Source organism: Eulemur rufifrons, chromosome 19, assembly GCF_041146395.1.
Source record: "Eulemur rufifrons isolate Redbay chromosome 19, OSU_ERuf_1, whole genome shotgun sequence".
Lineage (NCBI taxonomy): Eukaryota > Metazoa > Chordata > Mammalia > Primates > Lemuridae > Eulemur > Eulemur rufifrons.
In genome coordinates, this window is record NC_091001.1 from 91512931 (window position 1) to 91530841 (window position 17911).

At 34.2% G+C, this 17911-nt stretch overlaps 1 protein-coding gene across 7 annotated transcripts in view; it reads left to right on the forward strand.

The window, feature by feature from the left end:
* Window positions 1-17911, forward strand: part of MEMO1 (mediator of cell motility 1) — a 111813-nt gene that overhangs the window by 49682 nt on the left and 44220 nt on the right. For 5 of the 7 annotated variants that reach the window (XM_069493916.1, XM_069493918.1, XM_069493917.1 and 2 more), the window contains one exon: window positions 9858-9926. The exons of the other annotated variants lie outside the window; for them this stretch is intronic. In XM_069493916.1, coding sequence (XP_069350017.1) covers window positions 9858-9926 — 69 coding nt within the window. The remainder of the gene's footprint in view (window positions 1-9857; window positions 9927-17911) is intronic. 7 annotated transcript variants of the gene reach the window in all.

Consider the following 17911-nt stretch of genomic DNA (forward strand, 5'->3'; position numbering starts at 1 on the left):
AATGGTTGGACCAACAAGATAGGGAGAAGAAGAGTTAAAGATGACTCTTTTTAAATTTTGGCTTGTAAAATTGGAAGGATGGAATTACCTTTATATAACAATAAGGGGAAGATGAGTGAAGTATAGAGTAGATTTTGAAGTGTTTATGTAGCATCTAGGGTGTGGTTTTGATCTTGTTCATGTTGAGATGCTTTGTAGATATCCAAAAGAAGATTTCAAATGGGTAGCTGGATGGATATGTGAGTCTCTGCAGTACAGGGAAGAGGTGCCAGAGTTGAGAGAGAAATATGGGCTTTATTGGTGTGTGTGTGTGTATCTGTCTCTCTCTCTGTCTCATGTTTAAAGTCTAAACAGGGTATGGTTGATGGTTGCCTAGGAAATAAAATAAAGGTAGACAGGAGAAGAGTTTCAAGGGCTAAACCCTTGGGCAAACCACATTTTTAGAAATGAGAGGGAACATGATCATTTGCAAAGAAGACACTGAAGGAGGACAAGTGAGGAAAGAGGAAAACCAAGAGTTAGTGGGGTCTGTGGGAGGTCAAAGGATGAAAAATGTGTCAGGGAGGAGAAATTGATTAACTGTGTCAAATGCTGCCAGTAAGTCAAATACAGTGAGGACTGAGAATTGATAATTGGATTAGGCAATGTGGTGGTCACTGGTGACCTTGATAAGAAAGATTTCTCTGAAGTGGTGGGAATGAAAACATTACTGGAGTGGATTCAGGAAATGAGGGAAATGAAGACAGTATGTATAGATAGTTTTTTGAGAAATTTTCCAGTGAAATAGGGCAATATCTATATGGGAAGTTGTTGGGGAGTATTTAACAATTTTTTAAAATTTTAGATTATTATGAGTACCTAATAGATACATATCTTTATAGGGTACATGTGATGTTTTGATACAGGCATACAATGTGAATTAATCAAATCAGGGTAATTGGGGTATCCATCACCTCAGGCATTTAACATTTCTTTGTGTTAGGAACATTCCAATTCTACTCTTTTAGTTATTTTAAAGTATACCATAACTTATTGTTGATTATAGTCATTTTGTTGTGCTATCAAATATTATTCATTCTATGTTTTTGAACCTGTTAACCATCTCTAGTTTATTCCCCCACTGCCCGCTACCCTTCCCGTCCTTTTGTAACCATCATTCTACTCTCTGTCTCCATGAGATCAATTATTTTTAATATTTAGCTCCCACATATGAGAGAGAATGTGCGAGATTTGTCTTTCTGTACTTGGCTTATTTCACTTAACATAATGTTCTCCAGTTCCATCCATGTTGTTTTAAATGGCAGGATTTCATTCTTTTTGTGGCTGTTATTCCATCGTATATGTGTACCACAATATCTTCATCCATTCATCCATTGATGGACACTTAGGGTGATTCCATCTCTTGGCTATTGTGAATAGTGCTGTGATAAACATGCAATGCAGATATCTTTTTGATATACTGAATTCCTATCCTTTGGATATATACCCAGAAGTGGGATTGCTGGGTCATATGGTAGTTCTATTTTTAGTTTTTTGAGGAACTTCCCTACTGTTCTCCATAGTGGTTGCATTAATTTACATTCCCACCAACTGTTTATGAGGGTTCCCCTTTCTAGGGGAGGATTTTTATTTCACTTGGGAGATTTTAAAGTGTTTGTAATATTTATGAAATGATTCAGTAGAGAAAGGAAAATTGATACAGGGACAAGAGGGGAAGTTTGCATAAGTGAAATCCTTGATTAGGTGAGAAACGATAGATTAATAATCATCTCTTTATAGTAACTCATGAAGTAGGTTTTATTCTCATGCCATTACTTTGCTAGTATTTGACTCTTATGGTATGCTACCTTCCTAGTTAAAACTTACTCTAAATGTGGGAGCTGAGTTGAATCAACATATAATTAAGTTGAGGTTAGTATTCATTAAAAAGTAGCCAGACTTGTTTCCTTCTTGTAATTAATTTTAAATTGAAATCATTGGCAGTGACCTGGGAAATGAAATGTTTTAGCCTAAGTTGCATTTAATTTCCAAGTTGCCCCAGATTTGAAAATGGCTAATTGGAAATAGTTTTGGCTTTGGTATGTATGTTTCTGATACATGTAGTGACTTTGTAGTTATGTTTGTACATTTATAGGCAATTTCTGTTTTGTTAACTTATGAAAACTTTAAATACAGCCACATTTTTTCTAATTATGTGGTTTCCAGAAGCAATTACTTTCTATTCCAGAGTTACCTTTTTTTGGTTGAGGTAGAAAAGCAACAAGTGTTTCATTTTTAAATAGTATGAAGGGTCCCTGTAAGAATACACTCATATAGTAATTAGAAAACTTATTTTATGATTTCTATTTTTATTTCAAATCAAGTTTATCAAAAACATACTAAAATTTTATAAATTCTAGCTCTCTAGGACCTGGTTTTCTTAGATTTTACCTATACAGGCATACATCATACCGTGGGAACCTTAAACTCAGAACCTAGGTATAGTTGTAACCACTTAGACTGTGTGAAAATAGGACAGTTTTGAAATTACTTAAACATATTGCTCATTTTAATGTTGCTGTAGCTCAAGTAGAATAAATGTCATTAAAGAATAAATGTTCTCTGTTTTTTTTTTTTTTTTTTTTTTTTTTTAAGAGACAGAGTCTTGCTCTGTTTCCCTATGATAGAGCGTAGTGGTGCTATGATAGCTCACTCCAGCCACAAACTCCTGGGTTCAAGGGATCTTCTCACCTCAGCTTTGTGAGTAGCTGGGACTACAGGCGTGTGACACTACACCCAGCTAATTTTTAAATTTTTTTGTAAAGACGAGGTCTTACTATGCTGCCCAGGCTGGTCTCTAACTCCTGGCCTCAAGTGGATCCTCCCATCTTGGCTTCCCAAACTGCTGGATTAACAGGCATGAGCCACTGTACCTGGCCAAGAATAAATATTGACATATAAACCAACTATTGACCTATCTTAATGAATTCTAATCTATATGAAATACAGGTAGGCACATTTGGAGGATTTAAAAGAAATTAATTTGATTAAAACTATTCTGTGGTTGAATTTAGAATTGTCTTACTTATCTTGAGGTGCAGGAGACAGTATGTGGCCCAGGAATATATATTGAAATGGTTTCATAAACTAGGAGTTTCAAAAGCCTTCCTATCATGACTTCCAGATACCTTGATGCCAATCTTCTTGTTTGTCTCGCACCGTATGGGAATATCTCAGCAACCCTTAGTATGGAGCTATACAAAGTATGCATCACTTAAGAAACTTCTTATTAAATATAAAAATATCAGATAATTGGGGTTATTAACATGGGGAAATTACTTTTACTATAAAAAAGGTATTATGAATATTGAAGGCCTCCTCATACATTTAAAATAGAGTTTGATTTGTTAGTAGTTAACCTAGTAGGACAAGGATACTTTCACTTTTCATTGTATATCCTTTATTGTTTGGCTTTTTTACTGTGTGCCTGTATTATTTTTAATATTGAACCTAGTTTTAAAAAGTAAAAGCTAAAAAGTGTTTATATAGAGAGGGCTGGTTTTTATATAGTGAAGCATACCTGTAGCACTTAACCATTGTGTATCATGAATGAGACAATGAATCTTTATAAATTATGTAGTTATTCAAGTTACTTACTAGGGCTGTACAACTTATATCCAAACATTGTTGATTCTAAGCAGTAGGATATTCATGTTAAAATCTCAAATCCTGTATATTTGAATAGTAAAAAAATCTAGATAAGCAACATTCTGGTTAGTTTTTTCTTATTTGACTTCAGTAACTTTAATAACTTTACTTAGCTCATGGTATTGTTTACCTAGTATTTGTGAGATTATATTTTGTAAAAATAAAATATTCTGAATAATGTTTATCTAACTTGGACTTTTTTTGATATAGTTATCTACTAATATAGAGCAGAAATCTTGAGGGCCATTGAGCAGTGCCTATAAAAGAAAGGAATAAAAGACTAGGTACAACAAAATAAAATTGAGAGAGGAGATGTAGAAGCTACTGTTTCTGCAGATTATTTAGGGCCATTTGCCGATCACGTTGATCCATCTGTTCATGGGAGTTTTATAATTTAGTGTCTAGCTTTTTAGTTCTTATCATCGCTTAAGTAGATCTCACAGACTTTTCTTATTATTGGACGAGATCTTCTTACCTAGTCTAATTTTTTATTTTGCATTTTTTGCTACTATTAAGTAGAACTAGGACTATTGGAACCTGACTTTCTTCAATCCTAGTTAAGTATTTCTTTATTATTCTTCGTATCCCCTTTGATGAAAAGCCTTACATAGAATGTGTGGTAGAATCTTGGCATTGACGGTTTACATGTCTCACCTATGACCTTGAAGCTCTCAGAATGAACAAGTGAAAATCCATGTCATGTAGTAATTGGTAATTTTCCTGAGGTAGGAATTTAAATTATACCCACACTGCAAGGTTGCTATGTAGGAAACCGTCACCAGTGAATGATCACGGACAATGGCTTTGCATCCTCATTTGATTGCAGCTCCATGGGGGAAACAGAAATTCTGGCATGTCAGGAGCTGGATTTGCTGATGTAAAAGAGTCTACTGTGTAGAAATAAAGGGAGAAGCAAAAGCACTCTCTGTTAAAGAAAAGGATTAGTTTTTAGAGGCATGTCCTTAGCCTAATGAAAAATTACACGTATTAATATAATTTTGTATTTCCCTTCATGAGAAGTTATGTTTGGAACCAGAGTGTCTTGGAAAAGTTAGCAGAGATGGCTTTGTGCATTAACGATTTTAAGAGCTTTTTAAAAGACTGAGTGGGACACACTTTTATAATGCATATTTGAATATCTGTAGAGGTCAAATTTTTACGTTCTTCTGGCTGTTATGCACAAGAAAACTTTTTTTTTTTTTTTTTTTGAGACAGAGTCTCACTCTTTTGCCCGGGCTGGAGTGAGTGCCGAGGCGTCAGCCTAGCTCACAGCAACCTCAGACTCCTGGGCTTAAGTGATCCTACTGCCTCAGCCTCCCAAGTAGCTGGGACTACAGGCATGCGCCACCATGCCCGGCTAATTTTTTCTATATATATTTTTACTTGGCCAGATAATTTCTTTCTATTTTTAGTAGAGATGGGGTCTCGCTCTTGCTCAAGCTGGTCTCGAACTTCTGACCTCGAGCGATCCACCCGCCTCGGCCTCCCAGAGTGCTAGGATTACAGGCATGAGCCTCCCGCCCGGCTCGCACAAGAAAACTTTATCTGTTCTTTTCAGTGAAACCTCCATTATTATGAGTGATCACTTGAAAAAAGTTTGTTTCCACATTCATGTAGAATCATAGATTTTATTAGCAAGAGAAGCGGCAGGAAAAGAGCATCTGTAGTGAGATTTGATGGTTATTAGTCTGGCTTTCTTCATTACCATATATCTGGGCCAGGATAAAGGAAAAGTATTAGAATTTCTCTTCTTTGATTATGATCTTGCGCCTTTCTTAAAGTAGAGTTCTTTAGGTGGAGGTTAAAAGGGACAGTGCACTCACTGATTTTTTTAAAAAATACTCTGCAGTGTGTTCTCTATCCAAGTTAAGACCTGTTCAAGACTCTTCTCTCCCTGAAACTATTTTGCTTTTACTTCAAGCAGACATCTAAGCCTTCAGCTTCAGAAAGGACTGAAACCATGAAATCTGAGTTCCATTATAAAACATGTATTTACCTCAGTTGATCATATTTTTAAAACTTTTCATCCTTTCTTGTAGTCTTATAGAGTAAATGATTCTGTAAGTATTCTTCCCATTTTCAGGCTTGTTGCTTTTTTTACTCCATGGACTTCCTCCCTTCTTCCTTCAAACATGTAAAGATCTCTTATGCTGGTTAAGTGTATGGCTTCTAGAGCTTTACTGCCTGGCTTAAGTCCTGGCTTGGCCACTTAATCATCTGTGTGAGCTTGAGCAAGTTTCTTAACCTCTCTGTTTTAGTTTTTTCATCTGTAAAATGAGAAAAAAATCCCTATCTCATAAGGTTGGTGTGTGGATGAGATGAATTAATACTTAGAAGTACGTAGAAGAGAGCTCAACATATAGCAAACATTCAGTAAATGTTATTACTGTTGTTACCCTCTTACCCTCCTCATCATCCCCCATATTTGGTCACTAAGATCTGTCTGTTTTTCTTTTCTTTCTTTCTTTCTTTTTTTTTTTTTTTTGAGGCAGGGTCTCGCCATGTTCCTGAGGCTGGAATGCAGTAGCTATTCACAGGCACTGTGGTCTCAAATGCCTAGGCTCAAGGGATCCTCCTGCCTTCGCCTCCTGAGTAGCTGGAACTACAGGCATGTGCAACCATGCCCAACAGTTTTTCTTTTTTAGATTCCAGAGCATTCAGTTCCCTTTTCCCACCAGCACTGATAGAGTTCTAGACCATGACATTAGTACCTCATGTATGAACATGGCACTGCCACAATTTTCAAGAGAGCTTCTCTTAACACCCTCCTACTGTTAATCCTTTGTGCTAATGCTTTTCAGTGCTAGACTAGTAACAGTTTCATGCTGTCAACTCCGCTGCCCAAGAGCCCACAGCATTTTTTCAGTATCTTGTTTTATCAAGCCTGGACTCCTTTACCTGTCTCTGGCTTATCATTACTCTCTTACTGCACTCAGGCCAGCCTTGTATTTTCTCATCTACATCATGTACTTGGAGATTTGCTCCTGTTCTTCCTTCAGACTTTATACCCTTCCTTTGTGCCCTTACCCTTCTACTTTTACTATTAATATTTCTATCCTATTCATACTTTAAGAATCCACTGTTTCCAAGAAATCTTTCTGGATGTTAAGAATTGAGCTTGGTCAGGAACAAGGAGAGACTCAGAATAGAAAGACAGGTTGATTTAGAGATCAGACTATTGGGGATTAGGGCCTTTAAATCATGAACTGCAAAGAGGAACTAAAGTCTGAAAAGCAGATCTAAGATGAAAGGACTAGTTTAAGTTATAAGGATTGGGAAGTGAAGGGATGGGATATTAGTGACAATTGAGAATAAAGCAGTGTTGAAAATCTGAAATGCCATTCAGGTTGAAGATAGACCAGGTCAGATTGAGATGGACCCAGGTGGGTTTTAAGGTCAACTTGGACAGGAAAGACAGCATACTTCTGAATTGATAAGGGAGGTAGTTAGGTGAAGATCAAGAACCAAGTGTTAGGAATCTGAAGCAATCAGTATTGGGGTCTCAGGCACTTGGAGATTCGGGACATATGGGGTAAAAGAGATCCCCCGGTTAGGCTATACTATCAAGATTAGTACAGCAAAACTGAGTGTGCTGAACCAGAGATCTACTTACATTTCCTTCTGGCTAAGATGAGAACTGGGTTGTGAGAATATTGCTAAATTAAGACAACTTGATAGACTCCCCTGCCAGAGGTATAGGAATAGTGACTATCATTAATTCCATTAATTCAAATCTTCAGTGAGCCTAGTGTATGTCCCATATTATGTAACTCCTAATTAAACACACTGCTATCTTGTATTGCTGTGATTGACTTATGTGACTGTCTTTTTCTCCACTCATATCTTAAGCTAGTTCAGGTTAGGACCATTCTTTAAAAAGAGCCTTATTGTGGGGGCAGAAGGAAGAGCCTAATTGTGGTATGATTAGCTTACAAGTGCAAATAGTTAAAGTAACAATTTGATGTTTAACATGTGTATGAGTGAAAACATCAAGATAACATATTCATGATCCTCAAAAGTTTCTTCGTGTTCTTTTACAATTTTTCCTGTACCTTTCTGCCCCCCTCCTCTTCTGTATCTGCTGGTTTACTTTCTGTCACTATAGATTAATTTTCATTTTCTAGAGTTTTATTTAAATAGAATCATACAGAGTGAACTCTTTTTGTCTGACTTGTCCCATTCAGCGTATTTACTTTTACCTGTTTTAAATTTATTATTTAAAAGTAATTATAGTTTATTCCTCTTTATTGCTGAAGAATATTCCATTGCATGGATATACCTGTTCGTGTATACATTTACCTTTTAAGGGACATTTGGTATTCTCAATATGTTTTAGCTATAGCAAATAAAGCTTCTATGAACATTTGTGTACAGATTTTTGTGTGGATATAATGCTTTCATTTTTCTTAGGAGTGGAATGGCTGGATCATATGGTTAGGAGTATGTCTAACTTTGTGAGAAATTGTCAAATTATTTTCCAGAGTGGTTGTATCATTTTATTTTTCCATAAGCACAGTATGGGTCTTAGTTCTTCCATATCCTTGCCACACTTGCTATGGGCACTCTTTTAGCTGTTCCAGTGGGTGTTTGTGGTATCTTATTGTAGTTTTAATTTGTCTTTCCCTAATAACTAAATAATGTGGAGCATCTCTTTGTGTGCTTATGTGCCATCCCAACGTATTCTTTGATGAAGTATCTGTTCATATCTTTTCTTACTTAGAAAAAATTGATTATGGTAAAAGACAAATAAAAGTTACCATCTTAAACATTTTTAAGTATACAGTTCAATAGTGTTTAGTGTGTTCTCATTATTGTGCAGCCAGTCTTCAGAATTCTTTCTATCTTGCAAAATGGTTACTTATTTTTTAAATAATTAGGGTATTTGTTTTCTTACTGAGTTTTGAGATTTCTAAATATTCAGATGTAAATTCTTTATCAGATATATGCTTTAAAAATATTTTATCCCAGTCTGTGTTTTGTCTTTTCAATATACTGTGCATCAGCCACAGTGGGAATGATTTATTCCATATTAATTGGCAAATTGCTACAAATTAGGGCTTTATTTATTGTTTGTTGATGGTCTATACTTAAGAAAGTAATGGGAAAATTTTAATAATACAGAGTAAATTCAAAATTATGTTGTGTCTGTAGCCTTTACGTTGTGAATAGCACAAAAAAGTGAGGAAAGTTGCTGTGCAGTATTTAAAACAATTATCTAATCAGCAAAGAAGTTATTTAAGTCATTGATGAACAAGTGAAGTTCAAGCATATGTCTTTGTTCACTCTTTTGTCATTGCAACCATTGTGTGGCTATAGGAGTTCAGCAAAAATTGTCCATGTTACAGAAATGACATGGACAATCAATTGGCTGTATGGAATTTACAATAAAGACTATTATATATTTTATCATTATTTGTAAATCACAATACATATCTTTTTATCTCAGTAAAATTTTGTAAGAAGCTTATGTACATATGTATAAGCATACATTTTCTGCAGAGCCAGTTGTTAAAACATTTACTAGCATTACCACTGGCCACATACTAATAAGTAAGCACTAAAGGAAATGACTGCACACTCATGTAATTAGAATGAGTCAAGAAAGAAAAATGAAATGAGGAAATAGTCATTCTATAAGTAATAAGAGAATTGACTGAATGCTGAGACTAGTGGATGAAAGAGAAGAATAGTATGGAGAGAAAATGAGAGGCATGCTACAGAGAAGGCCACATCAATTCTCTTATCACTGAAAGACACAGAGGGATGTGAGTTGTTGGTTGTAGGATACTTGTTTTGGTCTGTTTTGACTTCTTGGTCTCATCATTGATCTGTAAAGTCTGCTAATGCCATTGAAGAGGAGTATCAAAAACTGACATATAATTAGTGTTACATTAGCAAGTTCAAGTAAGCCTTGAATGTCTCCAAATTTAATTGTTCTTCAGAAAAAAAAATTACAAAATACTTTTAAACTTTAAAATTGGAACACAGTATACAATTATCTGTTCCCTATTATCTTCCAGAAGTAGCATCATTAACTACATTGCTTTTTAATCTATGCACTCAATTCTTTTATGTTTACCATAGTTAATACATTTCTTTCAAAAGTTTTTTTTGAGAATATCTTGATTTTGAACTTGATGATTAAGTTTAAAAAATATTTTGTTTTGTAGCCATGCAGGATATACGTACTGTGGGTCTTGTGCTGCCCATGCTTACAAACAAGTGGATCCATCTATTACGTAAGTAATATAGTTAGATAAAGTTGTGTTTTTAGTGGGAAAAGCTGGGGATTAATTGTTTTTGTCACAGAAGTAATTAGTTTTTCATTCTTCTTATGTACTCATTTTATTAAGAATCTGACTTTTTATGAATTTTATTATACCTTATATAGGTTAGGAAAAACTTTAATACTCCTTTTCTTTGTCTGAACATTTTCCCCCCTTTAGTTAGTAAAATGTTTAGTTCTGAAACTATCACGTTAAATATTTTGGTTCTTAATTTTTCTTTGAAAACCTGGAGATGAGCATTTTTAAGAAAAATGCAAAGCCCTTTGATTTATTTTAATCATTTTGTAATTTAAAATTCTTCATTGTACTTGTTAAATTATGGTTATTGAAAGAGAATAATTTCTCATTGACAGGATAAGGTATTTGAAATATTTTAGAATCTGAAAGTGAATTTAATATGATATTTGAAGTATATTAACTCTTAATAATTCATTGACATCTCTGAAAATTTGCTTAAAAAAAAAAGCTTTCTGGAAAGTTGAGAACGAGTAGTATAGTACTCTCTAAAATAAGAAACTTGTGAACTTTCAAGAACTTCTGCTGGAAATAGCTACCCAAATTACTTAGTTTGCTGACCAGCATTTTATTTAAATAGTTAATTTACTACATATGAACTAATATCAGTCTCCAGTCTATATTGCCACTTGTACAAACTATGTGAATAGGTAAAACAATCATTTTAATTCTGTCAAATGTTGAATGTTAAGTAAACCTCTACTAGTAGATAGAGGATGTAGCATAGTCATCCAAAAGAAGTAGCTCATCACAGTCATGAGTTTAGAAAGAAAATCACCTACAGCACACTTGGCCTTTGAACAATTTGTTCAGATGTTTAAAACCAAAAAACTGCTCTTTAAAATTTTTATGTAGTGTTCTCTGCACATTGTTATACTTTTGTTAAAAATTATTATTAACAAGTGTCTAGTAATAAATAAAGTGATAATATTGCCAAATTGATGAGGTTTTGGTTAGCTTTATCACATTTATGATGTTTTGAGGAGTGTCTAACAAATATTTCTTTATACATATTTAATATATAATCTTAAGTACTTTATTTCATGAATAAGAGCAAATAGAAATTAAATTTGACCTGGCTTATTACATAACAACCTTTTCCAAAACCTGTTTTTATTTGGCAGAATTTTTATTGATAATGTCATGTGCTGGAGGGGTACCACAGAATTAAATTTGGCTTAGGAATATGTAGAGAAGTATAGCGTCTATGTTGGTAAATGTGGAAAGCATGTGTTAAATAAATTGATGGAAATTGAGAATGGAAGGAAAAAGGAAAGGGGGAAAAAAGGAAAGAGAGTCAAGGACTAAGAAGAGGAGAAAAGTGAAAGAAGATTAGTAGAGAGATAAATGATGGGTGATGAGGTGATCAGATTATTTTCGTAATTAGTATATAATAATTGAATTCTGAATAAATAAATTTAATAGTCTAAGTATAAAGATAATAATTGATTTTCATAGTTGAATTCTCTCAAAAGTGGCCCTCCCTGAGAGTTGCAGTGTCTTTAGAATGCTTTGAGAAAGTAGCAAAAGAATATCCTTTGGGAACTATGAGAGGTATAGAGAAAAAATGAGAGTTGGTTCAAGAGAGAAGATTAAATTCTATACCACCAGTTTCCATTCTTACCTTGCACACTAATCCATTTTCTACATTTCGACAAAAGCCATCTTTTAGAAATGTAAACGATAGCATGTCATTTTCTAGAACTTAAAATGGTGGGGTACAAATATGATTTTAAAACGGCATTACGAATAACAGGTAAAAAATTATCCCAAAATTGATGGTGGAGTGCTGACTTGCGACTTGGAAAAAGAGGTTGGTTTAAAGTCTCCATAAACACCATCCATCAAGTAAATACTTTTAGATAAAGGTATTCACTCACTGGAGAGGAATTTTGAGTCATATCTAATTAGGAACACAGTACGTCTAAATGCTTATGAGACAGTGTTGGGGAGATTCCAAAAAGTATTAAGTTATAATTAGAAAGACAGATTAAATTACATGAATAATAACTCCTGTGTCACAATGTAACCGAAAGAAACAATTAACAGAATGGGAAAGATGTTTGCCAAAAAATGACAATAACGGATTAATATTATCAAAAAATAATAAGAAAAATCTCAGGACTCAGTGGATAAATTATCAAAGAATATTAACTAAATTTACAAAAAAGTGAACAATGATTAATAAAATAAAAATGGAACTATGTTTTACTTCTCTAATAAAGAAATAGAAATAAAGACAGTAGTGATGTACCAATTTAAACGAATAATTTATAGACCAATACAATTATGTAATTCTTATAATCCTGGACTGGCTAGATTGGGTGATATTAGTTTTTAAAAAAAATATCACGTTAACATTTTAGGAAAGCAATTTGTTAATATATATCAGGAACCATAAATATTTGTAGTTGCTGGCTTAGACATTTAGATTCTGAAGCTCTATCCTAATAGTCCCAAAATGGGAAGTTAAATGTGTTAAAATTTCCACTGCAGCATTATTTTTTAAAGAGTCTGAATATAAATTTCTTTTTTGAGACAAGTTCTCACTCTGCCACCTGGGCTACAGTGCAGTGGCATGAGTGGGCTTGAGTGGTCCTTCTGTCTCAGCCTCCTGAGTAGCTAGGATTGTAGGCGTGCACCATGACACCTGGCTAATTCTTAAAATTTATTGTAGCTGTGGAATCTCGCTATTTTGCCTAGGCTGATCTTGAACTCCTGGCTTCAAGCCCATCCTCTTGCCTCAGCCTCCCAAAGTGCCAGGATTACAGGCATGAGCCACTGCACCCAGCCAAAAGAGTCTAAATTTCTAATAGTGAATTTATTAAATATGACAATTTACTCAATGGAATATTATGTGGCAGTTCAAAATGATGGTTTTGAAGGCTTTGTAGTAATTTATAAAATATTTATAGCAAGAAGAAAAAGAGAGGTATAAAATTATGCAAAACTGGGGAAAAAAGAGTATACTATGTGAGGTAAAATAAAGTATTATGACAGAAGCCTAAAAAGAAACAACAGAATAACAGTTGTATATGGATGATAATATTTTACATATGTTTTCTTGTGTGCAAAATGGATGAATTTTTTTTTTTTTTTTTTGAGACAGAGTCTCACTCTGTTGCCCAGGCTAGCGTGAGTGCCGTGGCATCAGCCTAGCTCACAGCAACCTCAAACTCCTGGGCTCAAGCAATCCTCCTGCCTCAGCCTCCCGAGTAGCTGGGACTACAGGCATGCGCCACCATGCCCGGCTAACTTTTTCTATATATATATTTAGCTGTCTATATAATTTCTTTCTATTTTTAGTAGAGATGGGGTCTTGCTCTTGCTCAGGCTGGTCTCGAACTCCTGAGCTCAAACGATCCGCCCGCCTCGGCCTCCCAGAGTACTACGATTACAGGCGTGAGCCACCGTGCCCGGCCTGGATGAATTGTTTTTATGGTGAAAAAATGTAAAATTTGAAAGTATTTGTGCAAAAATGATTATAAGTTGAGGGGACTAAACAGTCTTAAACCAACAAAATAGTTCTTTGATTTTTAACATGACTGGTCAGGTCCTCTTTTATAGTAACCAATAAAGCCTATAATTTAATGGGGAATGTGAGAGGCAGCTTTTAAGGTGATAACCAAGTGTGTTTTTCAAACAGACTTGCCTGTTTAAATCTACAAAGAGTTGGTTGCAAAGGATTTCAAGTGTTGCTCTCCAAGGGAAATGGATGAATAAATTAAAGCATTTATTTAAAACAGTGTATGAAATGACCGCTGTGAGCCAGGTACTGTGGTAGTGCTGGAGATACCGTGATTAATAAAACAGACACGGTTCCAGTTTTTTGTGTTTATAAACTAGTGGGTGAGATGGACATTAAGTATATAATAAAAAAAAAATAGATATCTACTTAAAAGTTAAAAATCTCTTTTATTTGTTTGGTCCACATGTAGAATATCAACAAATGAAAGCTTCACTATTAAAAAGAAAAAAAGTTAAAAATCTAATTAGAAAGCTGAAAGTAAAATGCAGTGATTCTCAAACTTCTTGGTTTCAGGAACCCTTTACAGTTTTAAATTGTTGAGGATACCAAATGGAGGTTGTATCTACTGCTGTTTAATCGGTTAGAAATTAAAATGAGAAGTTAAAAAACAATTTATTTAAAAAAAAAATCCATCAGAGGTTACCAAATATAACATTTTAACAAATGAGAAATAAGTACATTTTCCAATATAACAGTGAAAGATAGTGGGAAAAGTGGAATTGTTTTACATTTTTTACAAAGCATAAAATTTTTACAAAAGTTATTAAATGTCTAATGTTTGGGTTAATAGAAAACAACTATATTTTCATATTTGTGTCTGCATTCACTCTATCATGATCACTTGTTTCGGTTGAGGTATATGCAGAAAACCTAACCTCACACAGATTATGTAGTTGGGAAAGGAAGAGGAATAGTTTAATCATCTTTTCAGATAATTGTGGATAATCTTTGATACTACGGCCAAACTCAACAAGTAGTAGTTTCTTAAAGGTTTGTTACAGTGTAAAATCTGAAGTTATGTCAGTGAATTTTTTGGTACTTTTTATAAATTCATTGTCTATCTTGCAGTTTGAGTGGATTTTTTTACCCTTGAATGATTTTATAACATCATGCATGGAACATTTGGAAAATATTTGCTTCTTGAGTTATTCAGATATTTCCAGTGATGGTGTTTCATTGTATAATATCAAAAAACTCACATTATAATTCTATAACATCACCACCAGTTTTATCAGAAAAATCATTAACAATTGGGAAGCTGTGAAGCTCACAGTGATAAAGGTTTTCCAAAAGCTTAATTTTCACTTGAAAACTTCAATTTTATCATTGACAAATTGATATCATCTATCAATTTTACTATATGTCAATTAAAAAAAATAGGACTACTAGTACATGCTAACTCTACTACCTTGGTTGTGGTTCTAAGGTGCCAACAGTTTTACCCACCCTCATTTTTACACCATAAGTGCAAATGTCAACACAGTGAAAAAGGCAAATAACTAACCTTGCATTATTAGGAAAATAGTTTCAATTTTCATAATAAAAATTAGAGACTCCTTCAAAGGATCTTGAGGAATACCAGCAACCCATAGTTCCCCTTTTGAGAACTGCTATGATAGATCTCAAGAGGATGATTTAATTTAAATTAGGGAATGGTATTGGGGAAGGTACCTCTGAGGAACTGATTTTTTTAAGCCAAGCTAGCCAAGTGAAGGGAACAATAGCATGTGTGGAAACTTTGAAGTGGGGAAAGTTGTTGGTGTCATCAAGGAACTGCAGAAAGACGAGTATACATAGTGTTATTGTCAAAGAGGGCAAGAGTAATACAAGAAGGCATGAGTTCATTTGAGGCTTGAGAACCTATTTTAAGGATTTTGGATTCTATGCTGTGACCGTGAAAAGCCATGAAAGGCTTTAAGTAAGGGTAGGGTAATCTGATTTGTTTCCAGAAAAATCACTCTGGCTATTTAAGGAATTAAAAAATGGTACATTCAGTTAAGTTCTTTTCCATATTGATAGTTGCAAAGTCTTTTCCTGAGTATTACTAAAACTCTAATTAAAACCCAGAATTCAGGATGTGCTTAGGTAGTAAGTTGATTTTGATTCATATTTTTCAGAAAGCTTTGCAGAACAGAAAAAGAGAGCAAAAAGCAATCTTCTTTGGGTCCACATAACCTTTTATTCTTTAGTTAAAATATCTCCACTTCCTGTGAAACACCTTTAAAAAATTACTTGTATTCTGTTATTTGGAATAAGTAATTGAATAAATATTTATGAAGGTAGATACTCAGGCAGCTTATATATTGGGTTCACAGACTACATTCATCATAGTAAGTAACTCCACAAATGTGAATTCTTTCTCTGGAGCTATTATATATGAACTACATTTATTTCTGAGAGAATGCCTACTGATGCCCCCTCCATTTTTTCTTGTTAAAGGTTTCTTTTACTTGTGGGTCAACGATATGCTAATATTGAAAAGTTACCCTTTAAAGACAAAGCACCTTGCAGTTAATTAAGAGGAGGAGTGGCATTGCTTTCAATGTCTATATTACTCATTTCTCTCCAAAATATTTTTATGGTCATGATGTTTATAAATTTAGCAATCTAGCAAAAAAAGAAAATGCATGAACTTTAATGTATACTGTTCATTTTCTTTTGTTACCATTTAGATAACAAAGAGACTCATTTTGAGATTACCACTGGTTTAATGTGCCCATTTTTCCTTAAATGTATGATACCTAGCTATTTCTGTTTTGTTTTTGGGTACATCACCTTTAAGGGATTTATATTGTTGGGACCTAAAGCTTCCTTCCCACCCCCCCATCATCTCTCTTAATCAAATGTGGAACTTTACTATGTTGGCTGTGGGTGAGTTTCTACCAAACTTAAAAGAATCTTTTAGGCACACAGTTGGTTAATTGAGATTGGTGGGGGTTCGTTTCCCTTGATCCAGGTTGGGTCTGACAAAAAGACAAGCAAAGAAAGTAGTCAGGTATTGGAGGAGTTCATTAGGCTTCCAGCAGACCCCTGGAGTAGTGCTTATCCTTTGGCCACTGTTAGTGCTTACTTATGAAATTTATCTATACCTTGAGTTTAGAGTGATATTTTAAAAATTATTATATATTTTAACTATAAGTTCTAGATTTTCCAGGAGTGTTCTTATTTGAAATAATTCTGTCCCTCTGTCTTTTCACAGAAATATATTCCTCTATCAGAAAAATGCTCTTTTTCATATTTGATTCTTGGTTCATATATTGCTTGGCCTTAGTAAAGTCACCTTTCACATTCCTGAATTACCATTATGTATGTCCCACATTAGACTTTAATTTAAAAAGTTATGATATTTATGTGCTTTTAAGATAGGAAACCAGGGTGATACCTCTTAATTTTGTTCATTTAGGATTCTATAGATTTGAGCTATTTTTTCTTTTCTTTTTTTTTTTTTTTTGAGACAGAGTCTTGCTCTGTTGCCTGGGTTAGAGTGCCGTGGTATCAGCCTAGCTCACTGCAACCTCAAACTCCTGGGCTCAAGTGATCCTTTTGCCTCAGCCTCCCGAGTAGCTGGGACTACAGGCGTGAGCCACCACGCCCAGCCTTGAGCTATTTTTTTCTGAAATGGTTATTGAGTTGATGGTAGAGGTCTAATAACATTGGAGTGTGAGGGTTAGAAAAAGGGATTATGTTTCTGACCAGAAATGGCCTGTGGGTAGTCTTATATGTTTGCTATTAGTGATGTCTTGAGGAGTTTTGGGAACTTTAAACTGAGAATCACTTATCCACAACTTTATTATGTACTCTTTCCTTGCCCTGATGTGTGAAGTAACATATAGCAAACAATCAGTTAATTTTCTTAGCTGTAATAGAATTTTATCAAAATAATTACATTGCTAAAGCACACAATTCTTGGCCTACCAGTTTTTGATATGAAAGAGCTAGCTCATCTCTCAGTCTTTGTCCATTCATTAAACAAACAGTAATGCTTAATTTTCTAGGTACATAGCCTATCATATATTTTCTTCTTTTTCATAGCTTTGGGTTTTTTGGGTTCTGTAAGTTTTTTTTTTGTTGTTTGTTTGTGTGTGATAGGGGAAGGTTGATTCATTTGAATCTTAGAGAACAGAGATAATGGATAGTTTCGGAATTTAGATTTTAAGGCTGGTTTGGATGTTTGAGATAAAAAGAGAGGAAGTTATTTTATTTTATTTTTTGAGATAGGGTCTTGCTCTTTTGCCCATGCTGGAGAGAGAGGAAATTAATTTTACTCTTGATGTCAATATAAAGAGATGATAAAGATTTAAGCTACAGTTTAGCTCACTTGTTTTCTTTAGACTACAGTGCAAATAACACATAATCAAGTTTCTTTGTTTTTGAAAATGACTTCTACTTGAAT